The following is a 26,029-nucleotide window of genomic DNA, read 5'->3' as shown; positions in this document are numbered from 1 at the left end:
TTTTAACAGAAAACATGTAAGGCTTTTCATAATTCAGTGTATTTCATCGACCTGTAGAACCATTTCACCATAGTAAATCAAACTAGAACAGTGCATTCAGAAGTATTTTTTTAAGTGATGGCTATCCAAACATGAATTTAGAAAAGTTCATGCAGTTATTATATCCAAGCACAGGAGTTGGTTTTGTACAGCACGCATCCTTAAGTGTGTATTTCGAGGTCCTCCTATGTCATAATTAAGAAAAATGGAGGGAAATTGAAATAAAACAATTGCCCAGGTCACACAATTTGGTCTAGTGGAAAAGCTGGGATTCATCCCTGATTTTCTGGTTTCACATTGCTTAATCGAGTTCAGCCACTAGATATACATAATTCAATTCCCCTACACCCACTTAACACCCGCTCCCTGCTGGCATCAGTACCCCCTCAGTCCCACCAAAGACCAAACTTTGTGGTCCCCAAGAAATGTTTGCGTATCCATGGCCTAATGACAACTGATTGCTACAGACAAAGAGGTTTGACTTGCCTGTTATGGTCTAAAAATTGTCATTCCCAACCAGTCGTTCTCTTGATTGGACCATAAAATATCAAGCGCCTGATAACACTTCAATGTGTCTACCAGGTCCTCTTCGAGCATATTTGTTACACAAGCAGCACAAACGTCCAGACACATCGGCTCCATGTACTGCTCCTCCAGATAAGATAAAAAGCTAGACCAAGGGTCTCAAATGAACTCTAGAAAGATATACTGGTAAGATGTGGTCTGATACAGTTCTGTATTTTGAACACCTACCTGGAAGATGAGAAAGCAAAGGTGAAAGCAGTTCTACAGGAAGGAGAAAACATCCTCTGCTTTCATTGACCTCGCCAGGGATATTTCATCTACATGTTTTAGACAATTGGCAGCAGCTGTCCTGCAAAGGCAAGGATTGCTGAGGGCAACTTTCTTTAGACCAGTCGAATTCTGGACTTGCTCTACATTTGTGAGTCACTATTTGGTCAGTATATTGATGAAGCACTACAATCCATTCAGTAATGCACAGCAAAAGCAACATCTCTAGGTACCTTTACAGCAAAGACTATTGCAGTTCTTTCAAGGAGTTTGAGAAAGGGGCATGAACTCCTAAAGAGCTTATCAACCACATGAACACCAATGTTACTTCACAATTTCATTATAAGCAACCTTACCAGCAACAATTGAGTACCAACGGCAGTGTAACAGACGAGCCAGATCTGTTGTAGACCACTTAATTTCTTGGCACTGACTGGGACAGATACCCCTCTGACCGCTACGTGTTACATCTGGTAACTGGCCATCGCACAATTTGTAGAAAGACCTCCCAAGAACACCACCACTCCAATTCAAACATTGACATGGGTTGCAGAAAGACATGCTAAGCAAGGTAGCAGCACATAGTTCCCAAAGCATAACAGTACTTGGGATTTTATTGATTTCATCTTAAGGAAAAATCCTGGAAAATGGAGACCAATAGTGAATCTTCGAAACTTCAACACATATTTAAAGAAACAGAAGTTTAGTATTGTAATGCTTCTACAATTTAAGACGCAGATTTCATGATCTACAGAACACATACTTTCATATTCATTTATCCTACAGAAAATTTCTAAAATTCAAATTAGCCAATCAATTCAGTCTTTTCTGTCTCAAATCTGCTCCAGAATCTTTACCAGTTGCATGGCATCAGTGGTGGCACATCAAGAGAAGTGGCTGATATGGGGGAGGTTATCAAATTCCCTTAGATGACTAGCTAATCAAGGCAAGCTTCTCGAGCAGCCACTGTCACTATTCCAAAAACGTCTCCTTATATTAAACTAAAGTATTCTCAATATCACAACAAAAACAAAGCCTACTCAGTAAAATGGACACGTTTTTTGTAACTGACTTATGCAAAAAAGCTAAATCAGTATCTGCCTTACCTCCACAAATATTCAGTATCGAAATCTGTTAAATTCAGGACAAGTATGCTTTATTTCATGCATCTGGCTGCATCTGGCTGCTATGTCTAGTTTAAAGAAAACATGGTGTAATAGATGTATAAAGGAGTTTCTCAAAGGCCTCTTTCGGACATTTTTTGCCTGTGAAACTTTCTCCTTTGTGGAGGCTTAGTACACTGCTGGCTCAACTAATGAAATAATTCGAACCTATTCCCAAAACAGATCTGAAATATATCTTGTGGAAAGTAGTGCATTTCATTTCTCCTTAGCCCCAACCCTTCTCAAAGAAGCTTTTCCTTCAATTTGGAGAGGTTATCCTACGAACAAATCCTTGCTTCATCCTGAAAACTAAGCTAATCAGATCAGTTACTCCTAGCATATGGGTCATCTTAAACAGTCTCTATCAAAGCCGGTTGTAGTTCGCTGGGTGTCTTCGTAATAGTGTTATCCATTACCATGAACTGTGAAATCTCTCTTCACAAGGTGTCTGTACGTCTGTAGCACTCTTTGCTGGATGTCTATTGCCGACATGCACAGCGGCAACATAGAAAAACAGAACTACATCTACGCAATACAACTGCCTTGATTCAGCATCACAGAACACTTCAGCACTAGGTCAAGCGGTCCTGCAATACTTATTCCAGCAAGGTAACACGATTTTGCCTTTCCCTCCTACCTCTTTAATGTTAATAAATGTTTTACAGCTTGCTATTCTGATTAATGCTTCAAGCATGTGAATCTATGAAAGATCCAATACTGCAGAAGAAAAGTTACTTACCTGTAACTGAAGTTCTTCAGCATTGGTATCTTTCATCGATTTAAATGCCCCTCCAACCTCAGGCAAAAAGTTAGTACAGAGGAAACAGGACTACTGTACTCCAGTACTCTGAAATCCGAACTTGCTAGCATAAATGAGTAGGGACTGAGGTGGATAGGCCACTGTTGTGACTGTTAAAGCAATCTTTTTGTATGTTTAACATCGTACTGCTCAGTATGTGCCATGGGACTCCCAGCTCTACTACTGGGGTGATTCAAGCATGTGATTCTTTGAAAGATGCGAATACTGGAGAACTTCAGATACAGGTAATTAACGCCTTTCACCTCTGTAAACTCCTTTTGAGCCTTTCCATAAGACCATATTGCAGTTTCTTTCATGGACCGTGGCTTTCTTAGAGCCTGTAACTCACTAGCACTCCTAGTGGATGTGATTGCAACTATCTACTGAGCCCTACTTTATCTCACAACAGGGTAGTGTTAGGGGACACCCATCTTTTCTGCACTGTTGTATCATATCTTCATGTAAATCAAACTATTTCTCTTAATGTATTTTACCTCGATCCTTAAAGCAGAGAACTCTTCACTCCCTATATTTAGAGTGCTGAAGTTTTATTTAGACAAACTATTAGATGAGTCATCTTTGTAAAATTAGTGTCATCTCCGAATGGGATTAGTGTCCACTGAAAATGCTAGCTTGGACTGTACCCTGTATTGCCCTTTACCAGTTGGGAAATATAACTTTAGTTGAAACCCCTAATCTCTTTCCACTAGAGGAAAAGCACTGCTTGTGCCAATATTCCCTTTCAGAAATATGTAAAGCTGCAACTTGCAAATTCTACTATCTTGACCTATTAACTGAATGAAGACTCTCTTGCTGATACTTTGGTGGGCCATTTGACTCTGCATCATCCAATTAGCCCGCCCAGATTTCATTTGTGCCTTGGGTAATGCTTTATTTCTTACATGGACAGCTGCAGAGTAGGGATACGCCTGCTACACTGGCCACATTTGACTATTGGCATCTTAAAATGCAGAATGTAATGTTACTTGTAATTCAGTCTGGGCGGTGAGCACCACTCCTGGAGTTTGTGGAGATTTCTGCACTTTGCCTTATGTGGAGCTCAGAGTTCCCAAAAACTCTGCTCTGCATAGCTGAGCACAGTTTTTTCTTCACTCACGTTTGTCAATGTCAAAGTGGTGAGAGGAAAATCCACCTCCCGGCGAGGTTTTCTTTCTCGATCGTTCACATAAACTTGGCAAGCAGGAGTGTGGAAAATCAACCTCCCGGTGAGATTGCTCATGCAGGTGGTTTGATTTCTCATTGCGAGTGGTCGCAACTGCTTACGTTTAGAAACTGTCCGTTCGCGTTGAGAAAGCTGCTGCTCTGGCAAAAAGGAAGTAGTGCCCGCTTGCGCTGTGCATGGTGCTGTTTGCGATTGCACAATGCAGACATGCGCCTGGCACAGAATCACCGCGAATAACATTTATCCAGCGCACTCTGCTGCTCGTGGAACTCTGAGTAGCGCTGCTGTCTTTTGCACTTCGCGGAGATCTGTGTTGCAGAACTCCGCCCAGGCTTACTTGTAATGGTAATTGTGGATTGTAGGAAGATACTGGGAGGAGTGGAGGCAGTGGTGCAGTGGCTGGGGGAGCATGCAAGCGGAGGTCCTGTGCAGCTGTCTTGGCCCTCAGAATATGGAGAGCTCGTTGCTACATTGGTACCACACCTAACGGGCCCCAGCTCCTGCAACCAAGTAGATGGAGTGGGGGAGGAGGGTTCAGCAGGCAGGGGGTTATCAGACTAGCGTAGCAGCTAGCTACAGCCTGCAGGAGACCAACGGAGGTGGCCTGACCAGCGTCCAGTGCAGCTTGAGTGTTCCTTGATGTGCCCCGCTTGCCGCTCGCGCCCCCCACCTCCATACCCCCTTGGTAACTCTTTTTCACCGAGGACTTAACGTTACTGGCAGCGCTACTGTTCCACTACATTGCTGTGATCCTTCCTGGGAGTACAAATAAAGTGATTTTAAAGTGACACAATAATTCATCAGCTAACAAAAGCGACCATGGTAAGCTTTACTTTAAGTGGTTAGTCTCTTTGCCTGGAAAGTAGGAGTTCTGTGGGTTGATGGGTGGAGCCGGTGGGATAGGCTTTCTTCGCTGCCTGATCTAAAGTTTCCCCTACCAAGGGAATGTATATCTGGTTGGGTTCAAGAATAAGACCATGTTCAAAGCATACCAAAGCACTTGTCCAATTCTAAAATGGGGAGGTGTAAACCCATGCAGGCCACTATGGAAATAAAATCACCGGAAGTGGAAAATCTGTCAAGGAGGAAGGGGGAAGCTGTCTGTGCTCCCTAACAGAGGGACGGATGACTTGCTCTACAAGAGGCTCAATCGGGAACTAATTTCGGTCTGCCAGTGTGCCTTTGGATTTGCCTTTAGTCAATGGTGCAATGGTCCTGGTTTGGACTAGTTTAGAACACTCTTCACCTTTGGGTTCTAACTTATTCAGCATTAGCTCCAAATCCCCTTTATCAGGGTGTTCGCAATTGTCTGAAGCTGTTATATGAAGCTTCAATAGGAGACAATTTAAGTTGCCAGCAAGTGGTGCAGAACACCTTGAACCCTGCCACGATTGCCAGCCTATCCCAAAACGAGGTCAAAATTGATCAGGCATCCTCCTTACTGTCCCCGGCTTTCAAGATCGGTTATAACGAATCTAGGACGCATTGGCTGAATCAACTAACAATTTTAGTAGTTGTCCCAAGTGCTGCAAAGCAAGGACCCAGGGAATGATCAAGGCTCACTTTTCACCATAAAGTTGAATGCCCCTTTAGGAACGAATTTTTCGGTAAAGTTATAAACTCTCGATCCTTTATCCCAACTATAGTTGGAAATAGTCATGCCATGGATCAAGAATAAGGAAATCTTTCACATCAGCTTTTAGCTGCCATGGAAGCACAAATAGGACGTGCTTAACACGCCGATGTTTGGACCGAGGGCTTGCATGTGAGGATGTGGACTAGAGGATGTGGTCCACTGGCTAGATTGCTGACTTTGGTGCTGGAAACCAAGGTTCAAGCCTCTGGTCGCATCCACATCCTATGATTCTGGGAAAATCACTTAATCTCTCGGTGCTTGAATGTGTCCTTGTATAACGTAACCGGTGCTCATGTAAAGCGCTCCAATACCTTTGGGTCGAGTTCGCGCTATATAAATCTGCATTAAAAAAATCCCCGTTTCAGATTTGATTTCGGAAAAGATCTCCACGTTGGGGGATATAAGTGCCTGGCAGAATGTAATTCCTAGGGCACTTCTTTGGCAGTCTAGTAAAATGGAACTTCAGATATACCTACTTCAGTCATTTGCAACACATCTGGCAGAAATAGAGCGCAAAGTAACTCAATTGGACTTTAAGTTGAGCTCTGGATTTAGATAAACCGTGCTTATGTTTTCCCTTTATTGACCATCTGTGTTCTCCCAGAAGTATTGAGAGCACTGGTGAAGGGGATTAAGAATTCCAAGGTGGATTTATCTTACCTGAAAACAAGCTTATTGCTGGCAGAGTTCGTCAGTGTTAAGATGAAGTCAGGAGGAGGAATTAATAAGTTCCCAATATAACAGCGGGAGCAGAGTCTGAGACCGTGTTACTCGGACAAGTGTGAGCAAGAAAAGTGAGGCCAAGAGATCCATGAATTATAATTTTTTTTTAAAGTCTTTTTATTGAAGAAGATAAGAGGAGGCAATACAGAAATAGGGTGTCATACTTGAGATACAATACAGTAGGTGATGGGCAAATACGACAATGCAGATAGACAAGTATACATAAATCTATAACGCAAACGTATATAAGCATTGAAAGAAGGATAGAAAATGTGCTAAACAACCCAGTTCGACTTCAGTCTGCGAGACCCATCCACCCAAAATACAGAATAATTAAGGCCGGAGTAGACACCCACATGAATGAGAAAATCAGTTTAGAGTAAACAATCAACCTCTCGGAAAAGGGAAAAAAAGGAAAGAAAAGGGCCATAGAACAAAATAAGATAAAATAACAAACCCCCACCCTGCACCCCTGCAATCGCTACGGCCTAACCCCACTAGCAGCATGCCTGTCGCCCAAGATCTAACCCTACAAGAAGGAAAAGAGTGGAGGAGGAGAAATCCAACATGCCCCCGGTCTCTTACCCTCCGCCAGAAGCAACCCCCCCGAAACATAATCGAGACAGTGTGAAGCTAAGATTAGACACCAACCAGGGGAGGTAGCAAAAACCACCCGACTCCCACATCATTATAGGTGCAATCCCCTTATTAAATCAAGGTATTTTATCAAACTCAGTCGGTAAAGTTCAACCCTGGCCACTACGAATTTTCGTGCGAGCCCTTCCCACCCGTACCGCCATATCAATGGAAGAATCAGAGCGCTCAGAAAAGTCCAGGTCAGTGCAGTGGGATTGAAACCAGGATAACAGTTCTCGATGTCCACAGATTAAACAAGGATAGCTGTCCACCGAAAATGAGTCCCAAGAACATGGTTGAACCAAGAAGGAGGAAAAGGATAATAAAACACTCCAATAGTCGCTGAGAAACTTCATGAATTATAATTGAGCTAGTCCTGGGCAATCAAATCGGCAGCCCCACAGAGCATATAGTAAGGATTATTCTTTCAAGGAGGGTAAAAAGCAAAGTAAAGCGCTTATTTAAGAGGAATCTTTAAATAGTCTATAAACCCTACTAATATATTCCCAACATTTGAGTAGATAAAGATTGCCAAGGACCACCGGGCATCATCAAAAGCCTTGGATCTATCGAGTGGGTCAGGTGACCACAAAATAAACAGGTTGATGTGGCTACCGACTTGCCTTTGGGGAATGCAGTTTCCAACGTGGGCTGTAGGGTCAAAATGTATGGGCAGCAGCAAGAGGATGTCTGAACGGTTAAAGGGCGTAGGGACACAAGCAGTTTTGGTGGGCCCGCATCCGTATACTCCAAGGTCATTGCAGGGTTACAGCTAAGCCTGCCTTTAAAGGGAGCTCCCCCCCCAATAGGTGCACAGTGGACTGTCAGGGCTGTACGGCAGGACAGATCCCTGACCCCCCCTCCCCCCGATGAGACTAACCTCTTTAGACCCACAAAAGGCATCTGGAGGAAGAATAACTGCCAGGGGGCTCACCTTGTAGCAGAGACGCACGCCGAGCGGAGAACGGCGGTTTGTGGCACCATTTCCACCATTTCAGCGCCGTGAGGGCAACGGCCGGGATAGCGAGGCTCTCCCACTTGCGGGACTACACTTCCCAGGTGCCCCGGAGGCAAGCGGCGCACCTGGAGCGTCATCACCTGCGCCCGGAGGCGCGATTTAACAGCGGAGCGCCGAGCGCTCAGTGGGGGCTCACCTTGTAGCAGAGACGCACGCCGAGCGGAGAACGGCGGTTTGTGGCACCATTTCCACCATTTCAGCGCCGTGAGGGCAACGGCCGGGATAGCGAGGCTCTCCCACTTGCGGGACTACACTTCCCAGGTGCCCCGGAGGCAAGCGGCGCACCTGGAGCGTCATCACCTGCGCCCGGAGGCGCGATTTAACAGCGGAGCGCCGAGCGCTCAGTGGGGGCTCACCTTGTAGCAGAGACGCACGCCGAGCGGAGAACGGCGGTTTGTGGCACCATTTCCACCATTTCAGCGCCGTGAGGGCAACGGCCGGGATAGCGAGGCTCTCCCACTTGCGGGACTACACTTCCCAGGTGCCCCGGAGGCAAGCGGCGCACCTGGAGCGTCATCACCTGCGCCCGGAGGCGCGATTTAACAGCGGAGCGCCGAGCGCTCAGTGGGGGCTCACCTTGTAGCAGAGACGCACGCCGAGCGGAGAACGGCGGTTTGTGGCACCATTTCCACCATTTCAGCGCCGTGAGGGCAACGGCCGGGATAGCGAGGCTCTCCCACTTGCGGGACTACACTTCCCAGGTGCCCCGGAGGCAAGCGGCGCACCTGGAGCGTCATCACCTGCGCCCGGAGGCGCGATTTAACAGCGGAGCGCCGAGCGCTCAGTGGGGGCTCACCTTGTAGCAGAGACGCACGCCGAGCGGAGAACGGCGGTTTGTGGCACCATTTCCACCATTTCAGCGCCGTGAGGGCAACGGCCGGGATAGCGAGGCTCTCCCACTTGCGGGACTACACTTCCCAGGTGCCCCGGAGGCAAGCGGCGCACCTGGAGCGTCATCACCTGCGCCCGGAGGCGCGATTTAACAGCGGAGTGCCTCTCGCCCCGCGAGTCGCGCGCGGGAGCGCCCGGGGCTAAGCCCGGGCAAAGGGCGGGCCCTCTGAGGCCCTCAGAGGTCAACAGTGGTCGGGCGGGCCACCCCACCAACATTTTCAATAAGGTTAGTTATTTAATAAACTGTCCATAATGGCTAATTGCACCGCCACAAGTGATAATGTTGATATCCTGACTCAGGACGCAGAGTCCCCTGCAATACTGCTAACATCGTTTGAGACATTAATAGATACAGCATTTAACGAGATAGTTGAGACTGAAAGGAGATTTTCAATGGGCCCGACGTGTATTAATTTATTACATGCCACTGCCACTCCCAGTGGTAATGGCAATACCCATATAACTCCCGAAATAATTGTTGTAAAATCCTCACATCCCGTTACAGAAGTACCAATTGTCCTAGACGATGATGATACTGTAACATATATAGCATCAGATGTGACCCCAGGCCAAGCCTCAGTAAAAACGTCGACAGAGGCTGGAAATAAGGGAACTGATAAAGTTGCAGCCAAGAGAAAGAGGGGCCCTGCAAAAATATCTAACAACAAACGGAAGCAGCCACTAAGGACTGTTAACCAACCTACCCCACAAAGTATGTGGAATAAGGGGAAGAGACAAAAGTTGGTCCAGCATATAGTACTCACACAGGATCAACCGCATCTGGGTGATATGGTCGTTATAAACAACGAGGTGTCAAATAATGTATCTATCTCTACCCAGACTGAGCCCCTCCACGAAAATGACAAATCCAGTCATTATTCCAAGTCAGAGGGGAACCTTATTGAGACTGTTGTTGATACAATTTTTAAAAATTTGGAAGGTCAAATGATCAAACAATTTAATAATATTTTTAAAAGACTTGACAAATTGGAGAATCTAATCAAAAACGAGGATGCTAAGAGGAAAGGTATAGCAAACTTGGACAAAATGAGAGTAGAACGATTGTTAAAAGACCTTGAAACTACTACCCATGTCATTATTTCAGGTGATCACGGGAATACAAGGACAGCGGAACAACAAGCTGTAATTAATCCAATACAGTCAGATACACTAAAGGCATCTAAAAACAAGGGCACCACAGGCAGTAACTCGTCTGCTTGTCAAACCAACACCCCCTTACCCCCATGTAACCCTATATATGGAACTGTTGCTTCGACTAAATCCTCTGTTTCCGCCAATGATGTAAGCGGATCATTAACTGATTCTATTCGAAAGAGTAATGTAGCGAAGCAGACCACCTTAGCCCAGAGGGGTCCTGTTAATCACAACCAGCACGACAAAAAGAATATGCATGAGGACAACAGGCCTATCAAACATCAAGGCCCGGCCCTACATCTTCCACCTGAGGCTTGTCCTTATGTTTTAGTTTTGGCTGGAATCCCACCGCTTAAGGAAGGTCAAGGAGAATCATGGGTTCAACTTCACAACAAGTGTATAGATTGGCTAACAAAGCATAAGGGGGTGGGTTATGATATAGCTAAAGAAATCATAACCACAAGGCGAGTAACCTGGGTCGGTCCTCTTTACAAAAACATCAATGGGGACTGCATTGTAATTAACTTTAGAAATCCGGGAACAGCGAAATATCTGCTGAATACTAATCCTGGCCGATATGGACCTTCTACTGTGGTGACCCCACTTCCCTTAAAATATTTCTACCGTCCTCCCAACAAGTTGATGCAACCGCCACCAGTTTTTCCGTTACAGAATAGGTTTGGAATATTCCAGGATCTGGACTGTTTGGACTGACTGCCCACTGAAACTACTAAACCACTTCTTGTGTGTTCTGAGGCAGCACAGTCAGAGGAACCACCCCTAGAGGAGACCCTGTCAACATTAGAGATTTCTCCATCTAGTTCACTAAGTATTCAACAAAGCGTGGATATACCTAAAACTGCCCCAAGTACCAACCAGGGTGCATGTTCGAGGAGCAATATAAACAATAAACTAACAATTCTTAGTTGGAACATTGCTGGTTTGAAGTCCAAAATGGGAATTCCTTCATGGAGGGATTGTGTCAACCGTTATGATATAATGATGTTCCAAGAAACTTGGTGTGTTGAGGACCTATTGTTTGAAGGGTATAGTTGCCATAATAGGACTGCTTTGGCCCCTTTGGTTGGACGCCCAAGTGGTGGACTGTCCATTTGGATAAAAATTACTGCTGATGTGAAGGTTGACGAACTACAAACAAACTGTCCTAGTTTCATGGCACTTTCGTATACTCAGAGGATAAAACTGTGTTTAATCAATTTCTATAACAATGATTTTCTGTCCCAACCTAATCCTAATTTTATTTCTTTATTTGATTTTATTAATGTAATCATGGATGGACAAGTGTATGGCAAATTTGATGGCATATGTTTAGGGGGAGATTTTAACGCACATGTACATTCAAGAAACCCCCCATGTAAAAGAGGTATAGAACTGTTAGATTTTATCTCTTCTAATGAACTTGTTAATTGCATGGAGCATGTTGGCATGGAAAATCATGCATCCCCATTCCCCACCTTTATTGGTCATGGGGGTGGCACGACGATTGATTATGTTTTTGTTTCCTATGCCATTGCAAAGGCATTAATAAAGGCAGAAGTAGTGTGTGAAATTTACAGCGACCATTACCCAATTGCCATCTATTTATCACTACCAAGGGGTAAGCGTCCAAAATGCGAAATAGGCGCAAGGGGTTTGGTGGTATCGACAGACAAGTTGAGGGTAATTTGGAAGGGTGCAGACAATAAGGGAATCCTGGCAGAAGTATGTAAGAAACATCCATCTTTGATTAAAGATTGTCTTACCACAGAGGACCAAGGGGTAAATGTGGTTAAAGCGTTTTCTGAACTCTGTAACATAATTAAAGGTGAAATTTCTAGACCAGCCTCTAGTAAGGCTGAGGAAACACCTAGGTGGTTCGATGCCCCATGCTCAAAAGCAAATAGGATGCTTAGAGCTGCCCTAAAAGCTGAACCAAGGGACATACTGAGGGTAAGGCTGCTTAGAACAGAGTATAAGTTCGCTTTACGTACTAGATCAAATGATTTACTGAAAACCCACTGGGATTCCCTGGCACGATCTGCTGACCTAAAAGATACCACTGGATTTTGGAGGGAGGTCAAAGAAATAAGATCTATTGGCTCAAATTTGACGGAAATCAACTGCAACATCACTGGCCCGATCTGGGTTGCGCACTTTGGTAAAATTTACGCAACACCAGACAATACTCCTTTGTTGCTACCCCCTCCACACCCAATGTCTATTTCCACGCTTGAAGTTTTCGATGCAATTTTAGAAAGCGCCGGGAACAAAGCACCCGGATCTGACGGGCTCTCCATAGACCAATTAAAATGTGAACCAGAGTTTTGGGCTCCTTTGCTATGCAATGTTTTCAATAATTTAACTGAAGGAGAGATTCCGGAAACATGGTCACGTAGCATTATTGTTCCCATCTTTAAAAAGGGCGATAGGCTGGACCCTGGGTGTTACCGCCCAATTTCTTTAATAGATAACACCTTAAAAGTCTTGGGACGGATCTTATTTAAAAGAATAAGAACATGGACAGATGAGAATAACATCCTACATCCTAGCCAGTTTGGGTTCCGCAGTAGTGTCGGAACGGTGGAACAATGCTTGAATTTGAATTTGATCATGGGAAAATATAACATTGCAAAGAAATCCCCTTTATACTTTGGTTTTATGGATTTGAGCTCGGCTTTTGATTTTGTTAATCGCTCCCGGCTTTGGTCTACCCTTCTCGAATATGGTTTGGATGACCATCTGGTACATTTTTTAGCTTTTTTACACCGTGATCTTAAAGCCTGTGTACGTGTGAATCAAATGGGTGAAGTCTCCAACGATATTAACATTGGTAGGGGGGTGAGACAAGGGTGTGTGCTGGCCCCTCTCCTTTTTATTTTGTATATCAATAAACTAAGCGGCACTTTGAGCACCCTAACTAGTGATGTGCCTTACATTAATGGAGTACCAATACCCACCCTTCTTTACGCAGATGATGCGGTTCTGATGGGCCGTACCCCGAAGGCACTGCGTATTTTAATTTCAGGGTTTGTCCTTTTTATGGCCGATTTAGGCTTAACAACTAATTTTAAAAAATCACTGATTATGAGTTGTGGGCCAAAAAGTCACAAAATTCCCCAGATTATCTCAGGGTCAAATGTTTTAAAAAGTACCAATACTTTTCCCTATTTAGGGCTTTTATTCTCAAATAGTGGTACGTGGCATGCCCATGTTTCTTATGCCAGGAATAAGTTGGGCAAGGCCATTAACTGTGTAACATCGTTGAGGCAGCCCACCCAAGCTGATGTGATAACCCCCCTGGTGAAGATATACCAAACCCAATGCTTGCCAACTGGCACCTACGGCGCTGAGGTTTGGGGCTACACTAAGTGTTCCTCCATTCAAACAGAAGAAAATAGATTCTGTCGTAAGGTATTGGGGGGGGTCATCTGTTCTCCAAACTATGTATGTCACAATGAATTAAATATCGCCTACATAGAGGATTTTGTAAGATCGAGACCAGCATTGTTCTGGATAAAGTTATGGAACAATACGGCTGCTACATTGACCCGTGACATTATTTTGGATTGTCTAAAATGTGACAGGGGACACCATATCCCATGGCTGAAATCAGTAAAAGAGTGCCTTGCAAGCGTGGGTTTGGTATCCTTGTTCACATCACCACACCTAATAGATCGCTCCCATAAGACCATTATCTTAAGGGCATTGTATGATTTATATAGTGAAGAGCGGGACAGTAAGAATCAGATCAAATGCACGGTTGTAAAATATATGGCCTGTTCTGAACCACACATTAAAAAACCTGGCCTACCGTACAGATATTTGCGTTTGCATCTTGGTAGATGGGTAAGGGGTTTATTGTTTCGTTTCCGAGAGGGGAGTATAGTTAATTTACTGAACTTCCCTCTGGGATATAATAAACATCTTGAAACTTTAAATTGCCCCTGTAACCCTTGCATGAAACAAAGTCTCATGCATTTCCTGTTCTTCTGTGGTTTTTATAAAAAATTTACTGTACATTATCTAATGCCCTATTGCAAGAAAAATGAACTGACTAATTTTAAATCGGCACTTCGGTCCTTTTTGGTTTTGGGATCAGACGAAGTTATTTTTAGGATGAGTTGTTTTCTCAAAGCCGCCGTTAGATCGAGAGCCACCCTTATTATTGATGTTTAACCATAGCACACTGCACTTTTTATTCTGTACTTTTATGATAAAGGAATTTTTTACACTTACAATTTTAATCTTTAGTATTTATGTGTAATCAGATAAATATTATAATAATGTGATGTTTGTCTTTTTAAGAAAGGTTTTTAAATTGTGTTTTTAACAATTTTCTTTTATTTCGATTATTGGGGAAGGACAAATTTGGTATAGTTGTGAAACTACCATTATTGTAATAGATTATGATTCGATTTAGATTCGATTGTGCTCGTTTTATCCTGCATTATTCTCCAATTGTCATTTTTGAATTGAATGATGATATGTGTTTTTTTTGCTTGTACTTTTATGGATGTTTTTATTCCGAATAAAGATCTTTTGACTTGACTTGAACTGCCAGGATCAGGTTGCTGGAGTCGGGGAACCTATGTGGAATTCAAGGCTCTTGTCACGGACAAGGTGCCCCGACTCAGGGGCTATTGGACAGCTGCAACATAGAGAATAGAGCGGAATAGGAGGATAATACATTGATTAAACTGATTGAATCTAGATCTGTTCAATTGGTTAAGAAAGGGGCGATGGCCCTTGATCTGCTGTAATTGGTCTTTAGGGCCGTCTTAGTGCTGGGGTTAGCTAGGAATCTGGATTGGGAGGGGTCAAGGAAGGTGTGGTCTTCTAGGTGTTGGGCGAGTTCCTGGCTGATCACTTTCTAGGATTTTTGCTGGATAGGGGAGCAGAGATGGGATGCTAGTTATTTTTAGTTCGGCTGGGTCTGCGGTTGGTTTTTTCAAGATGGGCCTTACCTCTGCGTGTTTCCAGTCCTCCAGAAGGAGGCCATGGTAATGGAGTGGTTTAGGATCTTTCTGAGCTAATCACTGACAGTCTTGCTACTGAGGTTGAAGACCTCGTGGGGGCTTGGGTCCATGGGTGCTCCTGAGTGCACAGCGTTCATGATGGAGATAGTATCTTGTGTGTTGAGGGGTTTCTCAGTGGGTTAGCAGATGTATTTAGTTTGAGTGAGTGAGCTGGTTGATTCTGTTGTCAGAGGAAGGCTAGTGAATGAATTTTTTGTAGATTGAGATCGTTTAATGGAAGAAGTCTAAAAGGTTTGATAGTTCCTGGGAGGGAGCGATCTTGGGTGCTGCAGGATTGGTGGACTCCATGATGAAGAGTTCCTTACTATGGTTTGCGTAGGCTTTGATATGGTCTCCATTCAGGTGGTGGTGGTGGTGGTACTGGTTGACAGCTGTCCTAAAGGCAGTGTGGTCTTCCTCTTTTTGCTGAGGCTCCACTTTAAAGTTGTTGGCAGTTGTAGTTGGTGGCGTGCAGTTCCTTGGTGTACCAGCTTGCTCTTTGCTTAGTTCTAACCTTGGCTGTCTTGGTGGGCGACAGTCTGTACTATCTGGGAGAGGTTTTTTGTTGCTTGTTTCTGGTCGTATAGCAGGCAGGTGGGAGCAGAGTGTTCTACTGGTCTAATGCTATATTCGAGTTTCTTTGAGTGGATTTGAGGGGGTGGGGGCACGATGCAGATTTAGATGGGTCCTGAGATGAAGTGTATGCTGTTATGGTCAGATCAAGTTAGTGGAGTGGTTGTACCTGACTTGGCCACTGGAGGTGAAAATGGGGTTGAGCAAGTCGCACTGTGGGTAGGGTCAGTGACAAGCTGCTTGAGACTGATGCTGCTCATGCTCTCCAGGAGGTCGGTGGTGTTGTAATTGCTGGGGTCGGTGAGATGGAATTTGAGGTCCCATAGAAAGATTAGGTTCTGAGTAGATGGTGTGGTGATGAGTTCTGGGAATGCCTTGCAAAATTTGGTGTGGGCCTCATCTGCAAGCGATGGTGCCTCTGGTGCTTTTTCAATCTGTGTAGTAGGAAGTTGAGGCATTCGTTACCAGTGTCTGGTCATTTGGGGATGTTGTGGAGCAGATGGTGTCCCTGTAGATCATCGCGATCCCCCCTTCGTGTTTGTTGGTTCAGTCCCGGTGTTATCTTGTAGCCTTCAGTATGGTCATTGACTTCCTAAACATCCAAACAGTTTTAGATTGGCTTTTATTTAGACTTATTTCTTGCTAAATGCTGCAATGTGGTTGTAACATTACAACACATGCAGAACAAATGCAGTTAAAGATCTCCTTTCAGAATTGTAGAGGTGCCACTAGACTGTTCAGCACTGAGGTGGGTGCCTCCAACATAAGAATATACATGTATAAGTGTGCCAATGTCCCTGCATGCAGACAGGGCTGTTCTACTTAAGACTTGCGTGGGAACACCTACATCCAGCTTAGTGCAAAGAGCTGGTGGCTGAGCTGTAGAGCAGTCCTGACTGCTAGTGTACCTGGTGTCCAAATGCCTTCAGCTTAATACAGACTATAATCACTACTGACTCCCTGTGAGAATGGAGCTTAGATGTTCAGCAGCTGTACAGAAAAAAGGCAGGAAATCCTTCGGCAGATTGCTGGGATCTAGCTTTATTGCAAGGGTGAACACCCGAGGGGAGACTGAAAGTTTAATAATGCATTGCATATATGAAAATGCTGCCTTCCGTCTCTAAAGTGTGGCTCTTGTTCTCACTCCAGGGTGCAGAGGCAGCGAATGTGACTGGGCCAGGGGGGGTGCCAGTCAAGGGCAGCAGATATGCTCCAAATCGCCGCCGTTTCCGTCGCAGATTCTTTCAGCCCAGGTTGGACCAGCAAGGGGAGTCTGGCGGGGAAGGTGCTCCCTCTGAGCAGGTCAGTGAAGGAGAGCGGACCGAAGACTCCTCACCGCAGCAGCAGCGACCACAGCGGAGGCGCCCACCACCATTCTTTTACCGTCGTAGATTTGTGCGGGGCCCACGTCCCCAAAATAGACCGCAACAACCAGCATCATCGGAGGTGTGTGCATTAGTGTGTAGGCTAGCTTTTGCATTTGTTTGTACTGTAGCAGAATCATGTAATTTTCTCAGACAAAACCTTGTGAATTCTATATTGCAGCAATGTTCTCAAACCTGTCCTGTTCACTTACTACTTCTAAATTTGCATATAAATAACGTGATTTTATTTGTATTTTTGGTCTGAAACAAATGCAGTAATATGTATCACAGATAGACCTTTCTGTATCATAAGCCTTATCTTTATTATTGCATTGAAATAACTAACATCAACTGCACTTGTATGCATCCATAAGAAATGCAAAGTAAAGACTACGTCCCCCACCCCCCCAAGTTGCTGGAATTTAGACTTGTTCAATAGTGCCCTCCACCTTTACAATATTGCTAAGTTGCGACCATTTCCTTTAGCATCTGCTTTAATGTTCTGTTCTAGATATAAATGTTTTTGGGGTAATGTTGTGTACTCCAGTTTATTATGTGTCCTTTTCCTAGGGTACTGAGAACGAGGAGCCCAAAGACACTACTCAGCCGGTTCAAGATCAGCAACCTGCAGAGGCAGGTCAGGAGAGGCCCCAACCACGTCGCTTCCGCCCCAGGTTCCGCAGGTACCTACAAGTCCGTTTTTCTGACACAACCTTCATGTTGTCCTAGCAGGATATTTGTGTTCGTTATTGTCCATGAGGATGGACGCAAGCTGGTTGCAGGTAAATGTGAGGCATTGAAAGGGTTTAGTTATCTAATTTCTCTCCTTATTCAACAACCAGACCTTTACGCCCACGTCCCCCACAGCAGCCTACAACAGAAGGAGGGGACGGAGAGATCAAACCCGCGCCAGAAGGAGCTGCACGCCCTGAACCCCAAAGACAGCGTAACAGACCTTATTTCCAGCGCAGGCGGCAGCAGTCGACAAACCTGGCGCAGGCTGCTAAGGTAACGTGCTCTTTGTGGGGATAGGACTAGTGATGGTGTAGCCTTGCTAGTCGTGGCTAGAATTCCCTGGCATGTGAGCATTTATGATCCACTCAGTTTGGCTGCATCCTTTGTGGCCTTTGTAGGTAGACTGGTATACTTACATGACTAGATATTGCAAAACTTCAGGCATAGTAAATTAAATGCTAACAGATTTATACCTTTCAAACATGGTTTCTCACATTATTTTGCCTTGCTTTCTAGAACTTATTTTATTATTTATTTATTTATTTAGAACAACATTTGTAAAGCGCGAACGACGGCCCTAGGGCATCTCGGCGCTAGATAACTGCTGTGTTTAACCCACGGAGGTGTTGATGTACAAAGGTTAGGGGAATCAGAGATTGAAAAGCCAAGTTTTGAGGTTTTTTCGGAAAGACCAGAGGGAGGTACTGGTCTTAATTGAAAGAGGGAGAGTGTTCCACAATTTCGGTGCAGCTACTAGGAATCTTCTGTCACCCCAGTTGACAGTTTTAGTTCGGGGGACCACCAGGTCAGAGGAGTTGGAGGAGCGCAGTGTTCTGGGAGGGCAGTAGGGGGTTAGGTTTTGAGTGAAAAACACTGGTCCGGTATTATGTAAGGCCTTATAGATCAGACACAATGCCTTGAACCTAATCCTCTTTTTCACCGGGAGCCAGTGAAGTTCTTATAATTGGTGAGACCGGTTGGTATTTAGGGATGCGCCCTAGAAGCCTAGCGGCTGCATTCTGGATAACCTGCATTTTGGCTAGCACTCTCTCCTGGGCACCTAGAAACAGGGCGTTGCAGTAATCTAGGGTGGAGAGAACCAGGGCGCTCACCAATGTTTTGGCGAGATGTTCAGGTACAAAGGGCAGAATTTTTTTAATGAGCCGTAGTTTGTAAAAGGCTGAGGAGGAAATCTGGTTGGCATGAGGTAAGAAGTTCAGTCGATTGTCGAACAGGACACCCAGGTTCCTAACCTTATCAACCGGGTCTGGAGGCTGGCCCATAGATGACAGCCACCATAAAGAGGACCAGTCCGGGGAGAGATTGCCGAAAATTACAACTTCTGATTTATCAGAGTTTAATTTCAGGCAATTGTGGGCCATCCAACTACCAATTGCCTGCATGCCCTGATTGAGCATGTTGGCTTTTTGTGGCCCATCGTTCTTAACTGCTAGGACCAGTTGGGTGTCGTCTGCGTAGGACGTCAGGCTCATCCCGTGTGCCCTGATGACTTTGGCTAGGTCCGACACATAAATGTTAGAGTGTCGGACTGAGGGATGAGCCCTGGGGAACTCCACAAGGTATTGACAGGGGGGAGGATTCGAAAGGTCCCACAGTGACAACCTGGGTCCTGTTAGCTAGGAAGGAGGCAATGAGATTTTTGGCATTGCCTCGGATCCCTATACTCTCGACACGGTCGACCAAGGTGGTATGGTCGACTGTGTCGAAAGCCGCCGATAGGTCCAGTAGGATCAGGATGGCTGAGCCTCCCGCATCCCGGATGGATCTAATGTCATCTGCCGCTTTGACCAGGGCGGTCTCAGTTCCATGATATCGGCGGAAGCCATACTGCGATTCGTCCAGCCTTTTGTTCTCCTCGATAAAGGAGAGTTGGGCGTTCATAATTTTTTCCACGATTTTCGCTAATAGTGGCAGACTAGCAATGGGCCGGTAACTTTTAAGTTCTTCTTTATCAAGGGTGGGTTTCTTGAGGAGTGGTTTTATGAGTTTTCTTTAAGGTATCCGGGTAGGAACCTGTGGAAAACATGGAGTTGCAGATCTCAGTTATGGATGGAAGAACTACATCCATGATAGGCCGCATAACCTTCAAAGGACAAGGGTCCCGGGCCGACCCCGATTTAATGGAAGATATGGTGTTTAGTACCTGAGAGCAGGTCACCTTTTCGAACTGGTGAAAAACTGGTCCATCGAGCTGAATAGAGGCCCTATGGGATTGGGTAGCGGTATTGGCAAAGATTCGATAAATATCATCAACTTTGCTAAAGAAAAATTTGGACAAAGCATCGCAGAGAGCTTGAGACGGGGGGGGGGGGAGTAAGGTCAACAGAAGAGCCTGCTAACTGTTTGGTAGTCTCATATAGGCATTTATTTGAGTTTTGTGCGGTTTCTATTTTATGACAATAATACTTTCTCTTGGCGTCTATGATGAGATTTTTGTATATGGCTACCGATTCTTTGTACAGGGATTTAGATTCCTGGGTGTAGTCTTTCCGCCAGTGTCTCTCTCTGTTTCGACACTGTTGCTTTTGTGTGCGTAGTTCGTCCGTATACCATGGGACCGAGGGGGTAGATCTATTACGTGATCGTTGCTTGACTTGGACCAGATCTTTAGCTGCTGAACTGACCCAGTTGTAAAATTGGGACGTAGCAGTATTGGGGTCAGTAGATAACGAGGGGGTGGTAACTATGAGCAGATTTTTTAGCCTACGTTCATCTATGTCATCCCACGCCAGATATGGTTGACGGGGGTTACAGTTGGATTTGTTGATCAGGGGATCATGTATTTGTAGCGATGACAGAATGAGATGGTGGTCAGACCATGTTAGAGGAAGTGTGTGTGACTTGAAAGCCCGTGGCATTGGTGAAAATGCCATCTAAGGTGTGACCTCCTTCATGCGTAGGGGAATGAACCAGGGGGGCAAGGCCGAAAGTGGACTAATCGGCTAAAAGCGTAGCTGTATCAGGGTTATCAAGGACGTCCAAATGAAAGTTAAAATCACCTAGAATGGTGAAAGGATTGTCTAGTGCAGATACTTCCAAAAATGACCTGAAGGCACCAATGAAGTCGTTTCTGGGCCCTGGGGGGCGGTAGAGGAGAACCCCTTTAAAAGTGTAAGATGGAGACAGTTTGATAGCAAATTCAATGGCTTCACAAGAGGTCTGTGGGATGATGGTGAACCTTACAGTGTAAGTATCACGGGCAATAATGGCGATGCCACCTCCCTTTTTCTTGATTTGCCTATCTAGTCTATGGGTGGTATACCCTGCTGGAACTGCTATGACCAAGTCCGGATCGGACGCTTGGCCCATCCATGTTTCGGTCATAAATAGAAGATCTATTTTGTGATCGTGGATCAACTCATGAATGTCTTGACTGTGCTTGCCAAGCGAGCGGACATTCGTGAGTGCTATGGTGTGGGTTTTCATGGTATAAGGTTTACCATCCGGGGGTTTACGAGTACAAGGGATCCTAATGTGACAGCCGGGGCAGTATGTATCTGGGTTGGTGAGCAGAGAGATCGGGTAAGAGATAAGACATGTGTTATTGGTCAAGGGGCGTAGACGCTGGAGCTGGGCGGCAGAGTAATGGATGCGAGGAGGCAGAGGGTGCGAACCAGGGGGGTGGCCCTGGGCCCGGGACAGGCGCGGACGGGCGCAGACGGGCTTGCCTTTGGCGCGCCCGCTGCGCCCGCCCGCTGCGCGGTCGGGTAAGTCCCTTGCTTATATACATGGTAATGGGGGCAGAGGAGGGTGGGAGGGGCGCCAAGCTCTCCGGCCCGCCTTCCCTATCCAAGATGGCCCCTGGAGTTGAGATGAGGGTTTCCCAGCGCCTGGCAATATCGGCGTGGTGAAAATGAATGAGCCTCGGCGAAGTAATCTCGCCTCGAGGTGGGTAGAGTGTCTAAAATCACACTATTAAAATATTATACAGTTTTTAAAATTTCAACACGATTATTATTTCAATCGGCTTGTAAAGTGGGACAGAGTGCAGGGAACACAGAAAACCTCAGGCTTTGCGCCTCAGAGGGAAACACACAACAGAATGGTGTACTGTGGTAGTGGAATGTGCCTTTGCTTGGCATGATAGACTAGCCATAGGATTAATAACTACTCCATGTTCTAAGCTAATGGTTGTAGTATAGTATACTTTTCTAGAATGAGATCTTTTGCAGATTAAGTTGCTAAAAATGCAATGTCATAAATATTCTGTGCCTACAGAAGAGTATCTTACAGATATAAGCCTCAAAGGGTATTGGTTGCTTTGGAGATATTGACATTTTGTTACCATCTTTAAGGAGTTTAAGTTAGTATAACTACATAAAGGTGTAGACACCCCAGGTATTTTCTTAGGTCGCAGACAGGCCTCAAATGTGGAGTTCTACCGGAGGGTTGTTCTGGAGAGTATTTAAAAATGATAAATGAGGCAACTAGCTTCATAATGGTGCAGGTGTGAGGCCAGGTTAAAGCTCATCCTTTAGGAATATGAAAGTGCAAAGGGGTTCCTAAACTAATCACCTCGTATGGACTGCAGAATGAGGCCTGATTTATCTAGTATCCTTTTGAAAACCATAAGAAGGGCTCCTTACAATAAAGTCTTCTGAAAGTCATCCATTGATTTGAACTGTCAGTGACAGGTTGCTACCTCACGTGGAGGCTTCACCATTTTCACAGTGAAGGTGAACTTGTATTCCAGTTTTGGTTTGATCCTGTTTTTGCCCCTCTCTTTTCCATTTATTAAGACTTTCTTGGATCTAGATTTTAAGGCCTTTCAATCGTCTCAAGCCACCATGTGGCTTTCAGAATTACAAATCAATTCTCTTTGCTTATAGTTGTAGATCTTTTATTGGAACTTAAGATACTTTGGCAGTTCTAGTTATTGATATTTGGAGGGAAAGTCGAAGTAGCAGATTGCTTACTTAATCTGCCTGTCGGGCTATGAAAAACAGCGTGCTGGCGTACGGGTTGAAACTGAGTGCTCAACCAACATGAAGGCTTTTTCCTGAAGCAAACCTGTTTCATTTAGGTCCTCTTAACCTTTGGTCGCAGGACACCATTTAGGGCTTCTTGCAGAAAAGTGAATGGTAATGCTGATTAGACTGTACATAGTGCATTCTGTGCACAAATGTGAACTGCAATTTCTCACAAGGAAAAATACTTTCCTTGTTATCACATCACTCAGAAGAGTTGGTGAGCTACAGGCATTCACTATAGAAGAACCCTTTTTACAAATGCACCAAAATAAAGTGGTTCTTCGGACTAATCCAAAATTCCTTTCTGAAGTAATTTCTGCTTTTCATAGCAATATGTTACCTGTTTTCTTCCCTCAACCAGATTCAGTGGCAGAACGTGCCCTGCACACATTAGATGTGAAGAGAGCAATGCTTTATTACATAGGAAGGACAAAACCTTTCCGTAACCCATCAACCTTTTGTTGCTTTTGCTTCACCACACAAAGGCAATCTCATATCAATGAGGTATTGCAAGGTGGATAGTCGGGTGCATTCAAATATGCTATTCAAAAGCAAAATGAACGTGAACAGCCCCCCTCCCCTCCCAGAATTCACTACACGCAAACAGGAGGCTTCTATGGCATTCTTAGAAATATACCCATAGATGACGCAGGGTCCTCTACAAACATGTCCAACAGTGGACCGACACGGAGTGACACTATTTGTTTATTTGGGGCAAGATTGATGAGGACCCCCTGGTGTTGGGTAGTGTATGCTCCCCCCTCCTCCCCTTGCAGTGGACCTTGGTGGGGACTCCTCACTCTATGGGGCGATATACCAGAGGTGGTATCGGTGGTGGGTGGAGACTGGAACGACGTTATGGACTTGGCCAGGGATAGGTGTAGGACTGGGGGTAGCTCGGCGAGTGGCCATCTATAGAAACAGCATTCCTTGGCGATGGACTTAATTGGATCGATGTATGGCAACACTTTCATGGGGATAGTTGGGATTTTACTTATCTTTTGGCGGTCCATGAGTCCTTCTCCAGACTAGACTACCTTTGTGCCCCGGGCAGAGATTGGCAGGGTGTTATCGGCGGACATTCTGCCATGTGGCGCCTCCGATCATTCCCCAGTGTCTCTTGAGCTCACCATGGGAAGAGGAAGGCAACCGTTCTGGTTGCGCCTCTCGGTCTGGCATTTACAGAATGATGATTATGGGGTGAACATGAGCGAAGCCATTGATACTTAGCATCCAATGTGGGGTCGGTCTCTAGCGCCGAGACTTTGTGGGAGGCGCTGAAACCCACTCTAAGGGGGGGGGTAGACATCTCCTGGTGCGCAGCAGCTGTAGAAAGCGCAGGGAGGAGCTGACTCGTGCTGAAACAAACAGTCACTTGAGCGTTGGAGTCGAGAGGGAGTCTCTTTCGGAGACAGCTACTCCTGGCCCAACAGACATGTGCTGCTCTTCTGATGGATGAAGCCAGACCGGTCTGGTTGGCGACGCGCAGTCGGGTCTACCAATGGGAGAACTAGTCCAGCAAGATGCTACACCGACTTTGTCTGGGAGCCATACAGTCCCAGGCCCTTCTGAAGATTCTGGATCAGGCAGGAATGCAGATTACAGACCCACCACCCCCTGTCCCCACCCCCACTGTATCGGTTGAGGTGTGGGATCAGCTGGAGCTGCCCCTGACGCATGAGGAGTTTGGTACGGCTCTGGGAGAGCTTAAAACAGGGAAGGCGCCGGGACCTAATGGGTTTCCAAGTGAATTTTTCTGACTATTCTGTGCAGCTAGCCCTTCACTATCAGGCAGTGGTGGAGGAAGCTCGGGAGAGGGGCCTACTCCCCGTACTGGAGGCATGCAGAGGTGGTGGTGGTCCATAAGCCTGGCCGTCCCCCTGAGGCACCATGCCTCGTATCGCCCTATTTCTCTTAAACATGGAGGCAAAAATTCTGGCCGAAGCCTTGGCCAATCGCCTTCTGCCCCACATCTCCATACTCGTACATCCAGATCAGGCTGGGTTCATGCCCCAGAGGGCAACCAGACACATTAGGTGGATGGGGGAACCAGTGGCTCTGCTCCTATCAGATATGGATAGGGCGTTCGACAGTTGGGTATACCGATTTGCCTTGCTGCACACTCGACCTCGGCCAGCGCTTCCTATCATATCGAACACTCCTGTATACAAATCTGACGGCGTCAGTGAGGGTAGCAGGTGCGACCTCATCCGCCTTTTCTATCGGACGAGGCACGTGGCAGGGCTGTCCCTTGTCCTGTATTTTTTTGCTCTAGCCATGGAGCCGCTGGAGGCCTGGGTATGCATTTATGCGCAAGTCCGAGGGTTCGAGTGGGCTCGAGCCTGTCGACAGGATTGTGCTCTATGCAGATGATCTATTCTTCCTTACGGCAGTTGACAGGACAGGGCCACGTCTCCTGCGCATCATGCAGATCTTCGGGGCGACGTCGGGCACTACATTAACCCTCGCAAATCCACATTATGGGCTTTGGGGATCGGACGAGAGTGTGTGCGTGGGCTTCCTTGATACAGTTGGGAGTGGGGAACTGAAGTATCTGGGCGAGTTTCTTTTGGATGTGCCGGCAGTCTCCTGGGAGTGGAACTTGGTCCCAGTGTGGGAGCGGGTACGTGCAGACCTCAAGATCTGGTACCATATGCCCCCTGATGCTATATTTTAGATCGGCGATATTCAAGATGGTGGCGCTCCCCCGGCTCCTCTACCAGCTACAAAATCACCCGTACCCAATCCCACCCTGCTGGTTCCGGTTGGTGAATGCCACACTTGGGCAATTCCTGTGGGAGGGGAGAAAGGTACGTGTGACGTTGCGTACGTGCCTCCTCTCTTGTCCTCGTACATTCTCTCGTATTACCAGGCCTCACACTTCCCGGTCCTCAATGAGTGGTGGTAAGGTGATAGGGGAGACCCGGCATATGTGCTCTAGCGTCAACTCATGGGAGGCCACTTGCTCCATGTAATTCTGTATTCGGCAATGTTGCGGGCCGCGTTGCCATCAGTCACACTGGTGGTGGTCCTGAATTGGAGACTGGCATTACGATGAATGGGATGGTGGTACACCCTGACTGGGGAGACTCCCCTCTGGAATAACGGGCGGCTGCCCCAATTGACAGCCTTGCAGGGGTTCCGGAGATGGGACAACATACGTATTTTGGTCCTGGGGGATGTTATGAGGGGCCCCTTAAAGTCTTTCCAAGACCTCCAGAGGGAATTCCTTATGTCAATTCCTAATGTCACGGTCACAGTTTTATCGCTACCTTCAGTTTCGTCACGCCCTGTCCCCCAGCTTAGATCTGGAGTC

General features: G+C 46.0%; 1 protein-coding gene across 2 annotated transcripts in view; it reads left to right on the top strand.

The window, feature by feature from the left end:
* The window catches only part of YBX2 (Y-box binding protein 2), a 134,824-nt gene that overhangs the window by 27,835 nt on the left and 80,960 nt on the right, over positions 1-26,029 (top strand). For both annotated transcript variants that reach the window (XM_078671182.1, XM_078671183.1), the window contains exons 5-7: positions 16,773-17,069; positions 17,558-17,670; positions 17,830-17,995. In XM_078671182.1, coding sequence (XP_078527308.1) covers positions 16,773-17,069; positions 17,558-17,670; positions 17,830-17,995 — 576 coding nt within the window. The remainder of the gene's footprint in view (positions 1-16,772; positions 17,070-17,557; positions 17,671-17,829; positions 17,996-26,029) is intronic.

Source organism: Lissotriton helveticus, chromosome 12 (genome assembly GCF_964261635.1).
Source record: "Lissotriton helveticus chromosome 12, aLisHel1.1, whole genome shotgun sequence".
In the NCBI taxonomy this organism is placed as follows: domain Eukaryota; kingdom Metazoa; phylum Chordata; class Amphibia; order Caudata; family Salamandridae; genus Lissotriton; species Lissotriton helveticus.
This window is presented reverse-complemented; position numbering and strand designations above follow the sequence as displayed.